General features: G+C 57.5%; 1 protein-coding gene across 1 annotated transcript in view; it reads right to left on the bottom strand.

Annotated features, from left to right (window-relative positions):
* Positions 1-3,961: 3,961 nt before the first annotated feature.
* RHOG (ras homolog family member G) overlaps positions 3,962-20,047 on the bottom strand; it is a 32,371-nt gene continuing 16,285 nt past the window's right edge. Inside the window, exon 2 of the mRNA XM_045023796.1 lies at positions 3,962-8,262. Within this exon, the coding sequence (XP_044879731.1) occupies positions 7,652-8,227 (576 nt within the window). The 5' untranslated portion in view covers positions 8,228-8,262 and the 3' untranslated portion in view covers positions 3,962-7,651. The remainder of the gene's footprint in view (positions 8,263-20,047) is intronic.

The raw sequence follows: 20,047 nt of genomic DNA on the forward strand, positions 1-20,047 counted from the left end.
TGCTCCTTGCTAAGGGGAGTCTCTGGGTGCTGTCTGTACCCACATGGCGAGCCTGTTAGCCAGGGGGGTGTATAGGGCAGAAGGTTCCCCAGGACCCAGTAATGCCACAGGTTGGAGGGAGGGGTCAGGCCCAGCCCCAGGCCAGGCACGTTCCAGTCCCCAGGGGCCTGGCCCGAATGCCGCTAGCCAGACGCGTTGCCTGAGCTCCATCTTGGCCGTGCGCTGGTTTGTTTATTCAGGGCAGGTCATTCCTAGCCCAGTTCGCCGCTGACTCTGTGTGCATGGGACGGGGGCTCTGGGGCCAGGGTGCCCCCGGCCCAGCATTTGGGGGGCTGCAGGCGAGTCAGGGCCCCCCTCTGCTGCATTCTCATGGACTCATCAGTTGTGTGTGTCTCCTGGGGGGGTGTCGCTCTGTCTGTGGGGATCGAGTCTTCCTTAATGTTGGTGTCACAAGACAGCAGGGTCCTGGGACAGGCAGACGTGTGGGGGTGGGGGCTGTCCCTGGGGCAGGCAGATGCGGAGTGGGGGGGTTCCTTGGGGCAGGCAGACATGGGGGTGGGAGGGTTCCCTGGGACAGGCAGACGTGTGGGGGTGGGGTGTCCCTGGGGCAGGCAGATGCGGAGTGGGGGGGTTCCTTGAGGCAGGCAGACATGGGGGTGGGAGGGTTCCCTGGGGCAGGCAGATGCGCGGGGGAGGAGAGGTGTTCCAGGGGCAGACAGACAAAGTGGGGGTCCCTGGGGCAGGCTGACACTGGGGGCGGTTCACTGGGGCAGGCAGATATCGGGGGGGGGGAGGGTTTGCTGGGACAGGCAGATGCAGGGGGAGGGTTTGCTGGGACAGGCAGATGCAGGGGAAGGATTCCCTGGGGCAGGCAGACACTGGGGGCGGTTCGCTGGGGCAGGCAGATATCGGGGGGGAGGGTTTGCTGGGACAGGCAGATGCAGGGGGAGGGTTCCCTGGGGCAGGCAGCTGGTGGGGGATGCTAGGGGCAGGCAGATGCAGGGGTGGAGTCCCTAGGACAGGCAAAGGGGGGGTGGTTACCAGGGGAGGCAGATGTGGAGGGTGGGTTCCCCAAGGCAGGCAGATGCAGGGGGTTGCACTCATGGGCCAGGCAGATGAAGTATATCTGCACTCACTCAGCAGGCCCCAAATTCCCAGGCCGAGGGCAGCGGGCGGGCGGGGGAGGGGGGGTAGGGGGGCCCTGGCTGAGGCTCAGCATCACTCTCCAGCACCCCCTTCTGGCCCGTGTGCAGAGCAGGCAGAGATGAGCCCCAGAGGCGGCGACACCCAGCCCTCAGGGTGGCCGTCGGAGATCCCAGTCACCACTGCCCCCGAGGCAGGCGGGCAGAGAGAGAAGCTGAGTCGGAGCGAAATCACCATGGCCCTGCAGCGAGCCTGTAAATGGAACCCAGGCATCCTGGCCCCTCATCCTGTGCTCGGGCACTAGCCCCCCGGGGGCACCTAGCGATCAGCTCACGTATCGGCCGCCATGCCCAGCCTGTGCCCTCGCTTCCCCTGCGGGCCGCTGCCTGGTGCTGAGCCCCATCTCCCCGGCCGGCTCATTCTGGGCGTGGGGGACGTTCGGGGCTGCCATTGGAGCGGGAAAAGCTGCAGCGCCGCTGCTTTTGGGGTGCAGGGAGCCGGGGCTGCTGGGATAGGATTGGGGGAGGGGGGGCTGACCACTTTGCCTGGGCCGCCCATGGCTACTGAAGTTGGCTGCCCGGGATGGCGCCTTGTCTTTGCAGCCGTGCTGATGGGAGGAGATGGTCACCGTCTCCGTGTGCCTTTTGCCCTGCACAGGAATGCCTTTAACTCATCGCTGCCCCGCAGCCACCTCTGGGGAGGAGCAGGGCCGCTTTGAACAGGCTGCAGCGAGGCCGACACAGCGAGCACCCAGTTATTTCTCCAGGGCCGCCCCACGCCGTCCGTCCGCGCAGCAGCCCTCCAGGGTGGCTCTCCAGCAGTGCCGAGGCCTCCGTCCCCAACTGCAGGCCGGGAGCGCGGGGGTGTTCGGGGCCTTAGAGACACAGCTCCCAGGTGTCCAAAGTTGGGCACCCGAAATTGGGGTCAGTTTTGCAAAATTTGGCCCTTCCCCTCTCTGTGCCGCCGTTTTCCATCGGGTAAAAGGAGCCTGCTGGGGCCGCTGTGAGCACCAGCAGGGCTTTGAAGATAACTGGCCTAGCTAGTCTTATGCAAAAGGGGAAACCGAGGCATGGTGACTTACCCACGGCCACATGGGGAGCCAGTGGCAGAGCCAGGGACAGAATCCCCGCGGCACCTGCAGCGGGTATTTGGGGAGGCAGCATGTCACACCCCAGCCTGGCCTTAGGCCAGGGCCCCAAGCCAAAACACTCCTCGGAAAGGTACAAGGGGACCGGACTCTGGTTTTTCTGTCTGCCCACTCAGCGAGTGCCCCTGGCCCTGGGCTCAGCCCTGCCTCAGCAGGGAGAGCGCCTCCTCCATCCCCACTCGCTGCACCCGAGGAAGAGTTTTCCTTGGCGGGCTCCCCTCCCACCCTTTCACACATCGGGCCCTGCCACGTGAATTCAGCCTGGCCTGGCTGCAGCAGGGTCTCGGAAGCCAACCCTGCTCCCTTCACCAGGCTCTGGGGCAGGGATCCGGGGCTCAGTCCCCCGCCCCTCTGCATGGGCGGCTGGACCACAATATATTCTGGCTGGGATTTAGCCTCCCAACTCCCGCTCAGTTTAATGGGGTTCATGTGGCAAAAACTCCCCAGCAGCCCCTGCTCTTTAAGGGCTTCAGCTCCGGGGTTCCTGGCTCCGGCTCCCAGCCTCGGCCACCCCCAGAGGGGGGCCCTCTCCCCTGCATAGCAGCTCCAGGATCCCAGCAGAGCGGGGGGTGGGGAAGGCTGAGCCAGGCATTCCAGGCGGCGCTGGGACAGATTAAATTCTTGTGTGTGAAAAGAGCCAGCCAAGGCTGCTCGGTCCTCTGGCGGGGGATGGGAGCAGGGAGCAGCTCCAGGGAAGGAGGGGAACCCCCAGCCATAACTGTGGCGCCCCTCACTGCACTTTCAGAGAGGAATTAACTCTCCCGCGCCCTGTGCTGGCGGAGGAGTTACTCACAGCGGCGCACGGGGGCTAAGGGACGTGGCCAAGGTCTCTCCGCCAGGCAGTAGCAGCCGTGCCAATCTTGCCCAGCCTTGATTGTAATCCCACTCGCCAGAGGCTCCATTGGGTCAGGCTGGCACTGCCCTGTGGTGAAGTCAGCTGAGGCTCGGGGAGAGCCCGTGCGGGGACCACAGGCAGCAGAGCCTGGGATAAAGAGCACGCCAGGGTCTGTCTGCCTCCAGCATCCTCTGTGCACAATTGCCTTTGCACTTTCTTCGACGGGAGCTCAGCGCCCCACAGGATCGGGGACCCAGGCCCATTCTAAGTGTTGGAGATAGGGCCTTGCGAACAGAGTTTGCAGCAAGGCACCCGTGGGCCTGTACGCAGCACTCACACCCCGAAACACAGCAACTCTGTCAGCACAAAGACTGCGCCCAACCATGGCTCGAGGGCCGGTGTGACAGCGAACCCCCACGGGCAGGGGCCGGAGAGGCTGGCTGGGCCTTGCACACTCACCGGACTTGGCTGTCAGAGCAGAGAGGGCTGCACATCTCTGAGAACGCCCTGGCCCCAGCTGCTCACATCTAGGGACCATTGGTGAGAGTTTCCCAGCCCATCTCACGGCTGGAGCCACACACAGGGAGAGGCCTCTCCTGGGGAGAGTCATAGATTTGAAGGTCAGAAGGGGCCATCATGATCATCTCAATGGGGGCTCCGATACCCTGGGGATGGGTGCAACGTAAGAGCCATGGACAGAGATCACAAGAAACTGGAGAGTCCACTTGTGTCTCATCCAAGTAGCTGTTAGAACCAGGCCAGGGCCATCCCTTCCCCAGCTGCTGAGACACTCCCCACCCGGAGGCTTAGAAAGCAGAGCCCAGGAGACACAGGGAGCCTTGACATATTCTATTTATTAAAGCAACACCGCGCGGACCTCCCGGCAGTAAGTCCCTATTGTTTCTCTTTCCTTTTTAATAAGCAGATCCCACAGGACCCAAGTCTCTTCTCCGTACAACGCGGGATTCATTTACAACCCAGGCTCCGGTTTCACAAAAGTATTAAAAACAGAGACAGAACTGCCCTTAAAGACACATCAGCAGAAATAAAGAGATGGCACTGGATTGCGGGAGCCGGCGGGAAAACCAGAGAGGGGGCTTTGCTCCCAGCCCCCCCTCAGAAATTGCTGCCGGCTGGGTTGTATACACCATGTGTTAGATTGCTTTCGATAGTCAGCTCCCCCAGCTCGGAGCTCGCACTTGCCTTTCTCACTGGTACGTTAGCCAGCAAAGGCAGCTCCCACAGAGGCGATGTCCACCTTGTTTGGGCTAATTTCCTGAGCCCTGTCAGCTACTCTATATGCAGTGCAGTGCGTGGATTGTATCTGCCCTGCCATCGCCCCTCTGCTGGGCGGCTGGGACCTGCTCAAGCATCTTTGGCCATGTCACCCCCTAGAGGCTGCAGCCGCCGGAGTGCACGAGCGCTGATGCTCATCCTGCTAACCTGGATTCTCCTTTAGCTCAGGGGGCGCTAGGGTGACCAGACAGCAAGTGTGAAAAATTGGGGATGGGGGTAATAGGCACCTATATAAGACGAAGCCCCAAATATCGGGACTGTCCCTATAAAATTGGAACATCTGGTCACCCCAGGGGGTGCATTCTCCAGGGCTGGAGCAGAAGGCTGGTGTTCTAAGCCCAGCGCTGACCTGTTATGAGCTATTTTCTCTTCTGAACTTATTGTCATCACGGTCACACACAAAGCCTTTGGGTCCCACCAGCAGTCTGCCTGGGAGAGAGGGATGGAGGTTTCCTTGGCATCACCTCACCTTCATGGTAGAAGATGTTTACTGAGATGGTTTCAGAGCAAACGCTGGTTTCTGGGAAGACCTGCCCAGGGATTTGAACCAGGGGCCCCAGCCTGTGGAATCTGCAGGGAAAGGAGAATGGTCCATACTGCCAGCTCCACCCCTGCTGGAATGTCAGCGACACCCATGGCCAAACCAGGCTCAGCATTGACACCACCGCCCGGGACTCCCTCCGCTATCAATGGCAAGGCTGGCTAAGCCCGCTGGATGCTTGTCAGTGCTGTGTTAGCTGGATGGGGCTAATTATTCGCTGCTTCGTGCTACGGAAGGGGGCAGAAATATAGTGGAAACCCACCGCCAGCACCACCTGAATTCTCCGCTGTTGCACGTGCAATGAACACTCTTCCACCAGAACCTCTCCTCTGCATTCAATGGAGAGGGCTGCAGCCTATCAGGACGGGAGTCAGGATTCCCTTGTCCTCGGCTCACGGTGGCTGCTTGACCCTGGGTGAAAGAGGGAGCAGACCGCTTGCATTTTGATAGTGCTTCCCTGCCATCACAGGACGTTCCCACTGGTCTCAGCTTCCTTATCTGACCTCGCTAACTAAAGGGGCCAGGCCGTCCTGGTCAGGACCTCATTGGACACCCTGCTGGGCAGTAATTTCTTGCATCTTTATTCAGCCATCACCAGGGCCAACGGGCTGCGCTGCCCCCTCCACCCGCCCCGGTCAGGCAGTCGGCTGTGAGCGTTGCAAAGGCACGAAAGATGTGGCGGGAGGGATGAGGGGACACAGACCCTGGTGCCTAGAGAGACCCACAGCGTTCCAGGCTGTCCCACGAGCTGCTCCCTCTTCCCAGCATTCTGTTGCAATCTCCAAAAAAGAAAATCACCTCCACTCTGCCTTTTGCTACCACGCCATTTACTATCAGTTGGATGAAACGGAACCCCCTTCCTACCCCCCCCCCCGAGGCTCTTTTCCTTTTAGTGATGTTTGGTGACAATTCTTTGCCTCTGCTGGATCAACGGGCCAGGTTTGAGTGCTGAGCTTGAATCAGAACGGGGAGCAGCGAGATGATCAGAGAAACATAGAATGGTAGGGCTGGAAGGGACCTCGAGAGGTTTTCGAGTCTAGGCCCCTGCACGCAGGGCAGGACCAAGCACCATGATTCAGGCTGTACTGGGCGGAGGTTTCCGTTGCGACAAGCTGCGCTGTGATGCAGCAGGATTCAAAGGGCAGCTGAGGGAAACAGGACAAGGAGGAGGAGAGACACTTCCCTGAAGGCCTTCACTGAAGTCTTCAAGATCACCCTGCTGGGCACATGATCGTCACAGCACTGCGCATTTCAAATAAACACTAGGTGACTAAGCTGTAGCTCATTAAGCAGGAGACCAATAGAGTAGGTAGCTTCTGAAGCAGTTTGGGCAGGTCTGGTCCCCAGGAAGAAGACACGTGGTCTCGTTAAAAGAGGTGGCTGGGTGCAGGAGGAGGAACTGGTCCATGATCTCAATGCAAGCAGCAAAATGCACCTGTGCTCAGCAAAGCGTGGTGCTCTGTGTAAAGAGGTGACCCGCATGGGGAGGTGCAGGCCGCCTTATTCTAGCCATGGAAGAGGATGTGTGTAGCCAGCGCGGTTGTAGCCTCCGGCTCTGTAAATATGTCTCTGCAAATGGGGCCATCTCCAAAAAAAAAAAACTCCATAGAAAAAAAAACCAGAAGTACAGCCCCCCCCTCCCCCCCCATGTAAGCACAAATGCCTTCTCTTTGTAAACAGGTGGGATTTGTCAAAAGCATCTTCATGCAGGGGTACCCTTTCCAAACATGCCGAGTGGCCAGGTGGTCTCTACCAGTGAAGGGCTGTGTGGGGCTCAGAGCAGAATGAATGTTGAGGAAGCCAGGAGAAGACAATCCGAAAAAGTTTCTATAATTTCCTTCGCCCGGCAAATCACAAGTCAATCCCGTGGAAACACTAGCAGGTCTTCAATGTGACAAAGGGACTTGCTTCTTTGGCAGCTGATGAGCTTCAACCTGCAATTCAGCAATTACTCCAGTTCTGTCGGCTGTGCAGGATGGCTCAGCGGCCCCATCAAACAACCAAAGCAGCCACAGCTCCTGGAGGGCGGGCGTGTTTTAGCACTGAGCAAGGTTCCTGGTTTCCTTCCATCCCTGGAACTGATGGGTTTGGAGGACCAAAGGCCAAGGAGGGGGCGCAAGTGGTTGCAGATGCCGTCTGATCACTCACTTCTCAGGACAGGGGTTTGCAGTGCAGCGATTTCATTTTAGTGGCCATCTGAATGGCTGACCAAGAAGTGGAAGCCATTCATCCCCAAGTGAGCTACGTACCCAGGTCCCGAGAACATGATGGGACCAGGGACTCCTTGGGGTCACATCAAAGGGGAGGGGAAACCACCTAATGACATATCAGGGTTTACCCCCCCCAAATGTGATCCAAGACAATCTACGTATTAGTGCAAACGTGGTTTATTATTATCGAGAACAGCCTTGGTTTCGTGGCACCCAGCTGTCCAATCGCGCCTTCACTGGAAGGACGCAAGGCTTGGGGAGTGGGGTTGGGGCACGCTGGATACAATGGAGGCAGGATTTCCCTTGCCGTGTCCTGGGACAGACAGCCGGGAAGCGTCTGGAGGGAGAAGGGCTGTACATACTAGCATCACTGGGAGCAGAGGGACAAGGGCAGGATCATCTCCGGGTTCTACGGCACCCTCCCCCACCCCAAGCAGCCACCAAGCCCAGCCACACCGCTTTGGTTTCTGGAGTCCTCTTCACAAAAGGATGCAGGGCTTTTTAGGTTTCACTGGGGCGGGGTTGAGGACGGCTCGCACGGCCTCCGTGAAGACCTCCTTGATGCCTTCCTGGTTGAGGGCGGAGCACTCCATATACTTGACGGCGTGGATCTGCTTGGAGAGGCTGACCCCCTGCTGGGTGGTGACGGGCATCTGGTTCTGCTCCTTTAGCTTCTTTATGGTGTCAGGGTTGTTTCTCAGATCCTTCTTGGTGCCCACGAGGAGGATGGGCACATTGGGGCAGTGGTGGCAGACCTCCGGGTACCACTTGTGTTTCACGTTCTCGTAGGAGGGCGGGCTGGCTATGGAGAAGCAGATGATGAAGACGTTAGTCTGGGGGTAGGAAAGCGTCCGGAGCCGGTCGTACTCCTCCTGGCCTGCCGTGTCCCACAGATTTAAGTTAATAGTCCTGCCGTCCACCGTGTTCTGGGCGCTGTAGTTGTCGAAGACGGTGGGGATGTACTCCTTGGGGAAGGCGTTGGTGGTGTAGCAAATCAAGAGGCAGGTCTTCCCCACCGCCCCATCACCCACCACCACGCACTTTATGCTCTGCATCCCGGCTCACGTTCCCTGGGCTCCGCTTCAGCAACCTGGAGGGGGAGGAGACAGAGTCAATGAGAGCATGCTCGGTGCAGGACACGCTGGGGACGGGCTCTGGCCTGCACTACGCCCGGGGGCTCAGGGTAGGTGATCACAAGGGCACCTTCCGGCCTCGAGATTTTGGGATGGGTGTGTGACGTTATTGCTATAAATTGGGACCATATAGAACATGGGTTGCAACCAAGGTCCTGTAGTGGCACCAAATCTTAGATAAAGGGGGTCATCTAAGGTGTCTAAGACCAGGTTATGGGTTGCTGGTTATAATTATGCTGTCTGTATGTCTGTGTATCATTTTTAGTTGAAGTTATGAATGTTGGCTCTATACTGTCTGTATTTCAAGTTTGTGCTGTGCTTCTGGGGGAAGCCTCCCAGACAAGCTGGTGTTAGCTCTGCCTAGCCTGTTTGATGGCCCATTAAGGACCATCAGCTACACAATTGACCCATGGAGAGAAGGCAGACACGCCTTGTGACTCAGCAAGGTATGCAGAGACTTGTCCATGTGACTGCAGACTCCATTTTGCTGTGATTTTCCACAGTGAGAACAAAGAGATTCTTACACCTGGAAAAGTCTATATAAGGCTGATGCATCATCTCCATCTTGTCTTCAATCCTGCTTCTGACCTCTGGAGGGACTTTGCTACAAACTGAAGCTCTACACAAGGGACTGAATGACCCATCCCAGCGGGGGATGTATTCCAGAGACTTGATTTGAACCTGCAGTTTACTCCATCACTGCTGCAAGCCTGAACTAAGAACTTTGCCATTACTGTATGTAATTGATTCCATTTAACCAATTCTACCTCTCATCTCTACCTTTTTCCCTTTGTAAATAAACCTTTAGATTTTAGATTCTAAAGGATTGGCAACAGCGTGATTTGTGGATGGGATCTGATGAATATATTGACCTGGGTCTGGGGCTTGGTCCTTTGGGATCGAGAGAACCTTTTTCTTTTATTGGGGTGTTGGTTTTCATAACCATTCATCCCCAGGACGAGTGGCACTGGTGGGGATACTGGGAGACTGGAGTGTCTAAGGAAATTGCTTGTGTGACTTGTGGTTAGCCAGTGGGGTGAGACCGAAGTCTCTTTTGTCTGGCTGGTTTGGTTTGCCTTAGAGGTGGAAAAACCCCAGCCTAGGGCTGTGACTGCCCTGTTTGAGCAATTGGTCCTGATTTGGCACTCTCAGTTGGGTCCCGCCAGAACCGCATAGTCACAGGGTGGAAGACAAGTGCAGCTACCATTTCACCTGCCTTCTGCTCCCACCCAGGGTCCTCCACTTAGACCTACAATCACAGCAACGTAGGGCTGGAAGGTCCTCTCATTGTGTCCCCTCCCCTGCGCTGAGGCATGACCAAGTCAGGGGCGACAGAAGCTCCCGAAAAGTGTGTGTGGAGGGACCCGGCCACCAGCATCCGAAATGTGACCCTGCCCCCTCTGTGCCGCCCCTGCCCTCCCATGCAGCCTCTTCCCCCTGATCCCCAGCGCCACCCCTTCTCCCTGAGCCCACACCCTCATACCGCCCCTTCTCCCCGAGCCCCTGCCCCTCTGGCCCCTGCTTCCCCGAGGCCCTTCTCCCCCCCAAGGCCCTGCCCCCACCCCTGCCCCCACCCCTCGTCCCTGAGCCCCACCTTCGCACCGTCTCTTCCCTCAAGGCCCTGCCCCCCACTCACTCCTCTCCATCCTTCCTCCCCATGTCTCGCCCTCACGGCTGGTAGGCCCCCCGTTCCGGCACCCCAGCCCCACTTCTCTCCAGCACACATCGCTTCCATCCACGGGAAGCCTCAGCATTCCTGAGCCTCACTCCATTCACACCAGGGCCAGCTTAGGTCCTATCTGCACCAGCAGCTGGCGTCTCAGGGGCCACATGTTCGCTAGGATAGGAGGCCTCCAGGGAAAGCCGTGCTGGTGACCGAGTCAGTACTGAACCAGCACTCTGATGCCACGGTGAGGGGCACACAGACGGAAGCTGGGGCTCAGAGGAGACACGCAACTGAAGTCATTGATTTGTGTTGCGGTAGTGCCTAGGTGTGCCCAGTCCGGAGCCATGGCCCCCATCGTGCGAGGCGCTGGACAGACAGATGGTCTCTTTCCCCGGAGAGCTTGTAATCTAAGTCTCAGACAGGCGACAATAGGTGGGTTATTACGCCAAACAGCTGGAAAGAGCAGAAGGTAACAAAAGACAATGCCAGATGTCCTGCGTATTCATGACCAGTAATAACGGTGTTAGCTCTGCTTACCTGGCCAAATCCCAGTGCCTGTGATTACATTCGGCCTCCCCTACTTTCTCTGTGCAGTTTCACTTAAATATAGGATCTGCTTCCCTTCCTGCCTGGAAGAGCTGTTGTGTGGGGTAGTGCACTGGCTAAGCAGCTGCCACACTCCATCCTAGAAGTGGCTGCATTACAGCGACGGGCAAATATCCATCCTCATCCTCAAAGGCAACCTGCACAGCACTTTCAAAAGAGGAGCCTGGGAGCTTAAACTCGGCTAGACATGGAAACTCATGGCCTGAGCAGAGACACTGGATATGTGGCTTATTACAACGATCTGTAACCCGCTCACCCCCTCTTTTTGTGCTGTGACTGCTGAGGTGATAACGGGCCTTGAATGGGCCCTTCCACTATGTGCTAACTACTAACGCTAAACAACGCCATTCCACCTTGCATTCAACTGGGATGCTGGGAGTCCCTTTCCCAGCCCTGAAGAAGATCTGTGTGGCTGGAAAGCTAGCACGGGGGGACGGATAGCTCAGTGGTTTGAGCATTGGCCTGCTAAACCCAGGGTTGTGAGTTCAATCCTTGAGGGGGCCATTTAGGGAACTGGGGCAAAATCTGTCTGGGGATTGGTCCTGCCTTGAGTAGGGGGTTGGACTAGATACCTCCTGAGGTCCCTGCTAACCCTAATATATATGGATATAAAAATTCTAAAATACTTTCCCCTTCATAGATCTCAAAGCACTTTACAAAAGTCTCATTAGCCTTGTTTGGCGTGGTCAACCTTGCGGGAGCAGGAGATCCAGGAACAGATCCCACAACACCCAGCCCTGCCCCCTAGACACACGGTATTATCACCAGGCACGCTCAGAAGCTGTAGCTAGTGCTGATAAGATTCTGGCCAGGGGCAGAAGGGAGATAATCACCCACTGCCATCACATGCCCCTGGGAATGATAGCGAGAAGAGAGATACTCATTCATCAGGCGGTGGCAGTGCACGGGGTCCTGCCAGGAAGTGTCACGAACGGATCTGGAGGAGGCTGATAGGCAGCTGGCCCAGCACAGGCTCTAATCTCCTTGCTGTTAGAAGGTGGGAAAAGTTTGGAAGCAAGTGCTTGCTCTGGCCTGTCGCTCAGCCTCACAGCCCATTTTCCAGGCTATGATCTCGTGGGATCGTTCAAGTTACCGAGGGTCCAGCCCACTCCTGGCTCTGATGGAAGATGTCCAAGGAAAACCCAGGTGCTGGGGGGGCAGGGTGTTGGAGAACTGCCAGAGGGTGCTCTTCCCTCCAGTCAGTACTAAGCCAATGCCCGGGCACGGTGCCCCCTTTCAGAGGAGATGTAAGGCCAAGCATCCTGATTGCAGAGGGCCCTTTCTGCAAGAGCAGGGTTGTGAACCCAGATGTCCTGAGCAGATGAATGGGTAATTGCATTCTGCCTCTCCAAATACCCTGTTCTGCTGCCCTTGGGTATTATTATTCTGCTCCACCTCCTGTCCTGAACTGCAACCTGGTTTTCCTATGCACTGCAGCTGTGTTCCACCCCAGAGGTGACTGCACCTTGGTAACCGGAGTAAAGGCTCCCATGGCAATTGTTTGTAACTTTGCAGGCGGCTTGTTAGACAGGAGTTCCTCTGTGAACTGCGCCCCCTCCGCTCACGTGCCACCTCCTCCCCTCACCCCCCTACAGCCATGCTCCCATCTGCCCCGCCCCATTTCGCTTATAGACATTTATCTGCAACTGCTTTGAAAAATACCCGTTTCAAGACTGAGGCCTGGGGGCAGGGCAGTGGGGGACCGCAGCGATCTGGCGGTGTAGGGGAGACAGCTGGGGGGGGCGGCATGGGAGTGAATTGCTGTGTAGGGGGCTAGAGGTGGGCTGGATCTGCGTGGACGGGTGGATAGCTAGCGAGGTCAGGAACTCCCTGCTGGAGTGCTTTTCCAGCAAAGCCACGGCGTAGTCACCCCAGTCGCATGCTCCAGCACCCAGCCATCCCCACCCCACGCGCTCCTCACCTCCGCAGCAAGCTCCAGCCCCCAAACAGCCAGGGTGCACCGAGCCAGCGCCTCCCCACCCCACTCGCTTGCACCGCTTCACGCCTTCCCTTAGGAACGCCCCGGCGCAGCCCTGGGGCAGGAGCACCCAGGGGGCTTCGGCGCACGAGCCGGCTGGCTTGCAGTGGGACTGGCGTTCCCAAGTGACCTCCCTCCCCGAAATGGCCCCCGGACAGCTGTGTAGGGTCCCGTGTGCTGCGGTGGGGCGCAGCCGGGAGGCACGGGATGCGTGCTGTCCCCAGCGTTTACCCTGCAGACTGTAATCCCTGCACTGCCCTCTGCAGCCAGCAGGGATGGGACCCAGGAACCAGGCCCTTCCCTGCGGCACCTCCCTCCCTCTCCCTGCAGCACATCTTAGGATGGTGCAGGGACAACTCCCCCGCCCGCTCCCTTGTCTAGGCCCCATGTTCCCAACAACCTGCCTCCTGGCCTGGCCCTCCAGACCTCTGCCCCCAACAGCCTGGCCAGGCCCGAAACCCTCAGCTGGTTCATCCGTCCCGCTGCCTCGCCCCGCAGCATCTGCCCGCCCCGTGTATTCCACCACTTCCACCGCAGCTTCCCCGCTCCCTGGCGTTGGCGGCCTGGTTCCACGTGAGGGGCAGCGCTGATCGCCCGCCACGCGCTGCCATGAGGGAGCCACTGAGCCCGGGACGCCCACCTGGGGCCTGCACCCAGACTGAGCGCAGCAGGGACGTCACCTGGGACGCTGCCCCACAGCCAGGATTCCTAGGAGAGAGGAGTGGCTTGCGTGGCTGCCTGGGCGCCAGGATCTCCTGTGTGACCCCAGGCAAGTCCCCACTTCCCTGGGCCTCAGTTTCCCCATCAGCAACGTGAGGCTGAATTGCTGCCCGGGGCTGTGGAGGAAGCCTTGGCTCAGGCCGGCTGCTGGGTGGGGTAAGACCCGGGGAGCCAGGAGGGAGAATTCGCTGGGCTGGGAGCCTGAGACAGCAGAGGACGAGGGCCCAGTGGTTAGCGCCTGGGAATCAGGAGAGCTGGGGTCAATTCCTGGCGCTGTCACCGACTCCCTGTGTGACGTGGGCAAGTCGCTTCATCGACTTGTTCCCCATCAGCACGATGGGGTAACAGCCCGGCCCAGCCTCCCAGCAGTGCAACAGGGCCAGGAAAGCACCACAGAACAGACTTGTGTGTAAATGTGGACAAGTCACTTCCCTGCTGTGTGCCTCAGTTTTCACATCTGTAAGATGGGGGTGATCCTGTACCTGCCTCACGGGGGGTTGTGAGGTTTAACCCATTAATGGCAAACATCCTTTGGGATCTCTGGGTAGAAGGGCACAGCAAGATCATGCCAAGGGGTAGCAAGGAATAGCGGGTGCCCCCCCCCATACTTCCCATTACCCCTTCCACTACTCCAGGGGATCTCAAACTGGGGGTTGGGACCCCTCAGGGGGTCACAAGGTTATTAACTGGGGGGGTCACGAGCTGTCAGAACCCCGCTTTGCCTCCAGCATTTATAATGGTGTTAAATATATAAAAAAGTGGTTTTAATTTATAACGGGGGTCGCACTCAGAGGCCAGCTATGTGAAAGGGGTCACCAGTACAAAAGTATGAGAACCACTGCACTACTCCAATACCCCACCTGGTATTATTTATGTAACCAACATTATTTATCCTCATTGAATAACGTACGTGTATAAAGCAAAACCCTCGCTCCCCCAAGAACGGGCTTCACTGCCCCTCCGCTCCCCTGAACTAATTATTCCAGCGTTGTTGCCCTGAGCAGGATGTGGATTAGGTTTAATCACCAGCGGGACTGCAAAAGGACAAGTCGATTGGGAAACGTGACCAGAGAGCATGGTAAGATCCAGGGCGTAGCTGCCACAGTGAACTTCCAACTGCTGCCCTGCCGCCAGGCCGATGGGACAGACGAGAGGGGAGCAGCCTCTCGGGGCCAGGCAGCCGGCAACACGCAGACCCAGGCCTGGGGACAGACGAGAGGGGAGCAGCCTCTCGGGGCCAGGCAGCTGGCAACACGCAGACCCAGGCCTGGGGACAGACGAGAGGGGAGCAGCCTCTCGGGGCCAGGCAGCCGGCAACACGCAGACCCAGGCCTGGGGACAGACGAGAGGGGAGCAGCCTCTCGGGGTCAGGCAGCCAGCAACACGCAGACCCAGGCCTGGGGACAGACGAGAGGGGAGCAGCCTCTCGGGGTCAGGCAGCCGGCAAAACGCAGACCCAGGCCTGAGGACAGAACGACCCTGCAATGGGGCCATCGGCGAGGCGCAAATCTAGGCCTGCAGGACTACGGGCAGGTTCTCTGATTGAGCCAAAGAGGTCTCTGGTAGCAGTAGTAGGCTCTTAACCTCTTACTTGAGCAAAGGCCCGTGTTCTCTCAGGGAGGACTACAGGGACAAGAACGGAGGCATGTCAGAGTGGGAGTCTGGGGCTTTAATCTCACCCACAGCCCAGCTGGACTCCACCAACGCTCCCTGTGGGTCAGATTAAAACCCCAAACCCCAGTCAACCCAGGAGCCAGCCCCCCGTTTTGCCAATGGCGCCGATCTCTCTAATGGGCCAAACTGAAATCCCAGCTCCTCTCAGCCCTGCCGTTCAGAGTGCTTGGGCCCTGACCGGCCCCGGCCTGACGCCCAGTCTCCCTGCCCCCACTCTGCTGGAAGAGACTGCTGGGATGGTAGGGGAACAGATCCGCTGTGGGAGACATTGAGGGATAGCAGAGGCAAGTTTAGCTTCCAAGTGTGGGGAAAAAGCCAGGATCTAAACACCCAGGAACCAGACTCCCTTCTTCCCTCCCCTCCTGGCCAGAGGCTTCCATCCACCAAGCTAGATCTGCGACAGAACCAACCATTCCTGGGGTTTAGAAAGGAGCATCAAGGGAGAAAAGGCTCTGCCCTTTAGCAAACCAAACTTGGATTCCCCATCTGTTTGTGAGGGACCTTGAGAGACAAGTACAGCTCCCTGCTCCTCTCTTCCCTACGGTTACCAGGCTGGGGCTGTCTGGTTTCCGGGAAAGAGGCCAGGACGTGATGCTGGAAGGTTTGTTCTGACCTGGAGGACAGAGCCAGGATGTTGGGGTAGCACTAGCTAGCGCCACCATGGATCATGGATATCAAGATCCTCTTAACAAAGCATGCTGGGAAAGGGGTGGAGTCAGGGGCCTTTATAAGACAGGCTCTGATACCGCTCAGGGGTGATGCTGTCTCAGGGAGCGAAAACCCAGAGTGTCTGTGAGCAGGGGCGCTTGGACAGTCTATTGGCTGGGCTGGAGAAGACTTTAGCGCCCTGAGCTCTATGGAAGTGACTGCGCTGGTCGGGCTGGTGAACATCCTGGCTTTTAAGTTGTTCCTTTTTCTCTGTTCCCCCTTGTCCCTCTGCCGTGGTGCGTAGGGGATCTGGGCCCACCGTCAGATCAGGCCTTTAAACAGCCCTCTTCTTTCTCACCACATTTACTGTGTGTATTGCGACAGCCGTGGGTCAGGGCCCTGTTCCGTGAGGTGCTGGACAAACACAGACCTGGACAAGAGAGTCCCGGCTCCCAAATGCTGACGAACTCGCTTTGTTTCTCTCGACTGCTACACACCTCTGCTCTCCCTGGTTCTGATCGGGAACAAATGCTCCAAAATACCCTGAGCAGCCCCATTCTCAGGGCACCTCGAGATCAGGAAGTCCCCTGTGAAAGCCCGTTCTTGCAACATTTCTAGGTCGCCGCGCTTTGGGAAGCCTTTCGAGGGCGGCCCATTTCTAGCTCGGACCTGGGTTGAACCCTGAAACCTCAAAGCCTGGATCCTACCAACTAGAGTCTGGGACCACAGCAGTGCCATGCTGGGGCAGACCAGGAGTCCATCTAATCCAGCATCATGCATCCCCTAGCTCCGTCAGGAGAAGGTGTAAGAAACGCTGCAGCAGGCAGAGGTGGGATAACGTGCCCCCAGAGGAAGCTTCCTTTTAATCCCCAGTTGAGTCCGTCTTCCTTTGAACCCTGCTAACCTCTTGGCCTTAGTGATATCTTCTGGCAATGAGTTCCACTGGCTATTTGTACATTATGTCAAGTATCAGAGGGGAGCCGTGTTAGTCTGTATCCACAAAAACAACAAGGAGTCTGGTGGCACCTTAAAGACTAACAGATTTATTTGGACCACTGAAGAAGTGGTTTTTTACCCACAAAAGCTTATACACAAATCAATCTGTTAGTCTTTACAGTGCCACCGGACTCCTTGTTGTATTTGTACATTGTGTGTTGTTCTTTTATCAATGTTCATTTTGTTCCTTTTCCGTTTCATTGACTGTCCCCTTCTCATCCTGTTGAGTGGCTGGGAACATCTATTCACCTATCTCCCATTTCTATCCATTCATAATTTTGTATTCTGTCACTATGTCTATTTCTTCATTGGAACACTTTTTGATTAAAAATGGCTTTTTGATCAATGGAACTTTGGAAGAATTTCCTTTTGGTGGAAACTTTCTCTGTGGTGGGGGGGTGGGGGGTGGAGTGCTCTTTCTTTCTTCACCAAAACCAAGAACATTTTGGATCTCGGTAGAAAAATTGAGGTTTTGGTTTTCGAAAACCTACGTTTTGTGCTGAGAAGGTTTTGTTTTTCACTGTCAGACTGAGACCCTTTAGTGAACAACTATGCGGGGCGGGGGGGAGGAAATAATTTTGTAACACTTCCGGTGAAGTTTTTTTGGCCAGCTCTAATTCTGTCTTCTCACTAAAATAAACAGCCCTACACTCTTCAGTCTCTTCCCATGGCAGTGTGTCCCTTAAGGGAGATGGGCCAGCCCCATCGGTGTCATAATCAGCTGCTTCTCAGCCTGGGGCGGGGGAGAAAGGGGTCACCCGGGCATCATGAACGGGCTGAGATAGAGCCGCTGGGGGGATGGAACCAAAGGGAATGGGGAGGCTGGCTGGCTGCTGGGGAAGGCCACAAGCCAGGGTGTGCAGGAGGCTGAGTACTCCAGGGGACCAGCTATACGGGGGCAGGGGAAGCCCTGAAAGGGGCCCAGAGGGACGCCCGAAGAGAAGCCCAGGAAGGGCGGAAGAACCTCTCGTTTGTTGGGACCTGGGTCACCCCAGAAGGGGCTGAGTCCATTTATGACTTGGCTGGAGGGCTAAGCCGCAGCTCCAGCACAGCCCTGTGTGTGGCTCGCGGGGGAGGGACACTGAGGCAGGGAGTGCCAGCAGTGCCACGCCGGAGCAGAAGTCTAATGAATCCCCAAACCGCCCTGTTCCTGCGCCCGGAGGCGAGCAGAGTGCAGGGCGCGAGGCTGGGGGTGAAACTGACACACCGGCGCCAGCTCTGCAAGTGAAAACCCCGGCGTACAGTGAAAGCAGGAAACGCAGAGCAGGCCCAGCCCAGCCCCACCTCCCAGCCTGGCAGAGGATTTCTCAAGGCTCTTTGCCACCGTCCCGACGTGGGATTGTTCACCCAGCTAGGGCTGGGGGAGCAGCTCTCTCCCGGGGGGGGAGCCGGCCGGCACGGCGGGGCCCTGCGGGAGAGCGCTCCGCCTGTGTGATTGGCGGCAGGAAGCAGAGCGGCTGGGCCGGCTGTGGGAAGGCGGCGCGGCGGGCTTGTGGGGCTGAGCGAAGCAGGTGGGGCGGGGGGAGGGGAACGCCAGTTTCCCTTGACGCACAGAGCGGATTTAAAAATACACTCCCGCCGAACGCGCTTCGTGTGCAACGGCAGACAGGCCGCAGCCCCGTCACAGCAGCAGCCCAGCCAGGCTACACAGCCGGGCCAGGCCTGGACGGCCCACGGCGGCCGGGCACCAGAGACTCCCAGCCAGCCGGCTCCAAGGCCAGACAGAAGGGGAGGAAGGGTGGCCTTGTTGGGATCAGGAGAACTGGGTTCAGTTCCTGCCTGGGCCACACTGGCCCGGTGCCCCTGGGCAAATGGCTTGTGCTCTCCCAGGTCCCCATCTGTGGAATGGGAATAATGACGCCTCACAGGGAGGTTGAGGCCAAATCCAGGGGCTGCGAGGAGCACAGGGAAGGGTTTCATGTTAACGGACACGGATCCAGGTGGAAACTGCAGTGAAGGCCCTGGGGGAGCCAGAAGGTAGAAGGACTGGAAGGGACCTTGAGGGGGCCAGGCCCCTGCATTCATGGCAGGACTAAAGGCTGGTCCACACTACACAGTTAGGTCGAGGTCAGGCAACTTACGTCAGCCTGATTATGTCAGTGTCTACACTACAGCCTTCCTCCCGCCGACGGAAGTGCCCTCCTACACCAGCATCATAACTCCACCTCCATGGGAGGCGCCGGGCGTCTGTTGGTGTCGTTAGGGCGACGCAGTGTCCGTGTAGACGCTGCATCCCTTACACTGGCTGCTGGCTGGCTTGTCCATTTCACGGCAGGTTGACTTATGTTTCCAGTGTAGACATACCCCAAGTATTGTCTAGAGCACCCCTGACAGGTGTTTGTCCAACCTGCTCTTAAAAACCTGCAATGATGGAGATTCCACCACCTCCCTGGGCAATTTATTCCAGTGCTAAACCACCCTGACAGTTAGGAACTTTTTCCTAATGTCCAACCTAAACCGCCCTTGCTGCAATTTAAGCCCATTGCTTCTTGTCCTATCCTCAGAGGTTAAGGAGAACAATTTTTCTCCCTCCTCCTTGTAACAACCTTCTATGTATTTTGTGGCAACCCTCACAAAGTGACCAAGGACCAGTAGGAGGGTGAAGAGCCCCCAGGGGAGTGGGCGTCGGCAGTCCCTCTTCCCCCTTTGCTCTGCTGGGACCCACTCAGGAGATCTGCTGCTCTGCGTGGCGCTAATACAGCACTGCCATCAGCTCCCAGTGCAGTCACTGGGACTCTGAGGCTGAGGGGGTGAAATGAGGGCCTCTTTGAACAGACGTGATCGGATGGTTAATCAGGAGCTGACCCGGGCTCACTGATAGAAAGTCCCAGATCTGGGAAGGCACCGCGGGTGCCAGCGTTGCATAGTGTGCAATCTGCTGCCTTTCATCAATGTCCAGCTGATTTGCATGACATCGATTTGCATAACACTAGCTATTTGCATAGTGGGAAATCTTCCTCCTATGCATGCTGCCTTGCAAAGTTCCAGCTCCCTTAATGGACTTTCCAAATGGCCCTTTGCTTGGTCTGTCCCACAGCCCCTACAGGCCTCCGGCTGGCAAGTCTCTTGTTTCCCAGAGTGCAGTTTCAACCCAGTAGCAACCTGATCAGTGTCTATCACACCTGGACTGTGCTTCCTTCCTGCAGGGCGCCAGCTTGTCCTTGCTGCATTCCTGAGGCCCTTGGAGTAGCAGCCTTGTGCACCACAGCTCAGTGTCCTGACTGGACTTCCTCTGTCTTGGGATACAACCCCCCACCCCCCCGGCCGTCCCCTTTTGGTGTGGGACAGCTGCAGCCAGCAAAGCCTCCATGGCACAAGGGTGCAGGAAGAGCTGGCGAGCCCTGCCTGAGCCCCCAGCTCGTAACCCACCCGGAGTTAGAGGGAGTTCACATCCCTGATCTGACCTGATCACTGTTAGAACTCCAAGGTCTGCCCGAGCAGATCAGCCCTAGCG

This window comes from Mauremys mutica, chromosome 1, assembly GCF_020497125.1.
Source record: "Mauremys mutica isolate MM-2020 ecotype Southern chromosome 1, ASM2049712v1, whole genome shotgun sequence".
NCBI lineage: Eukaryota > Metazoa > Chordata > Testudines > Geoemydidae > Mauremys > Mauremys mutica.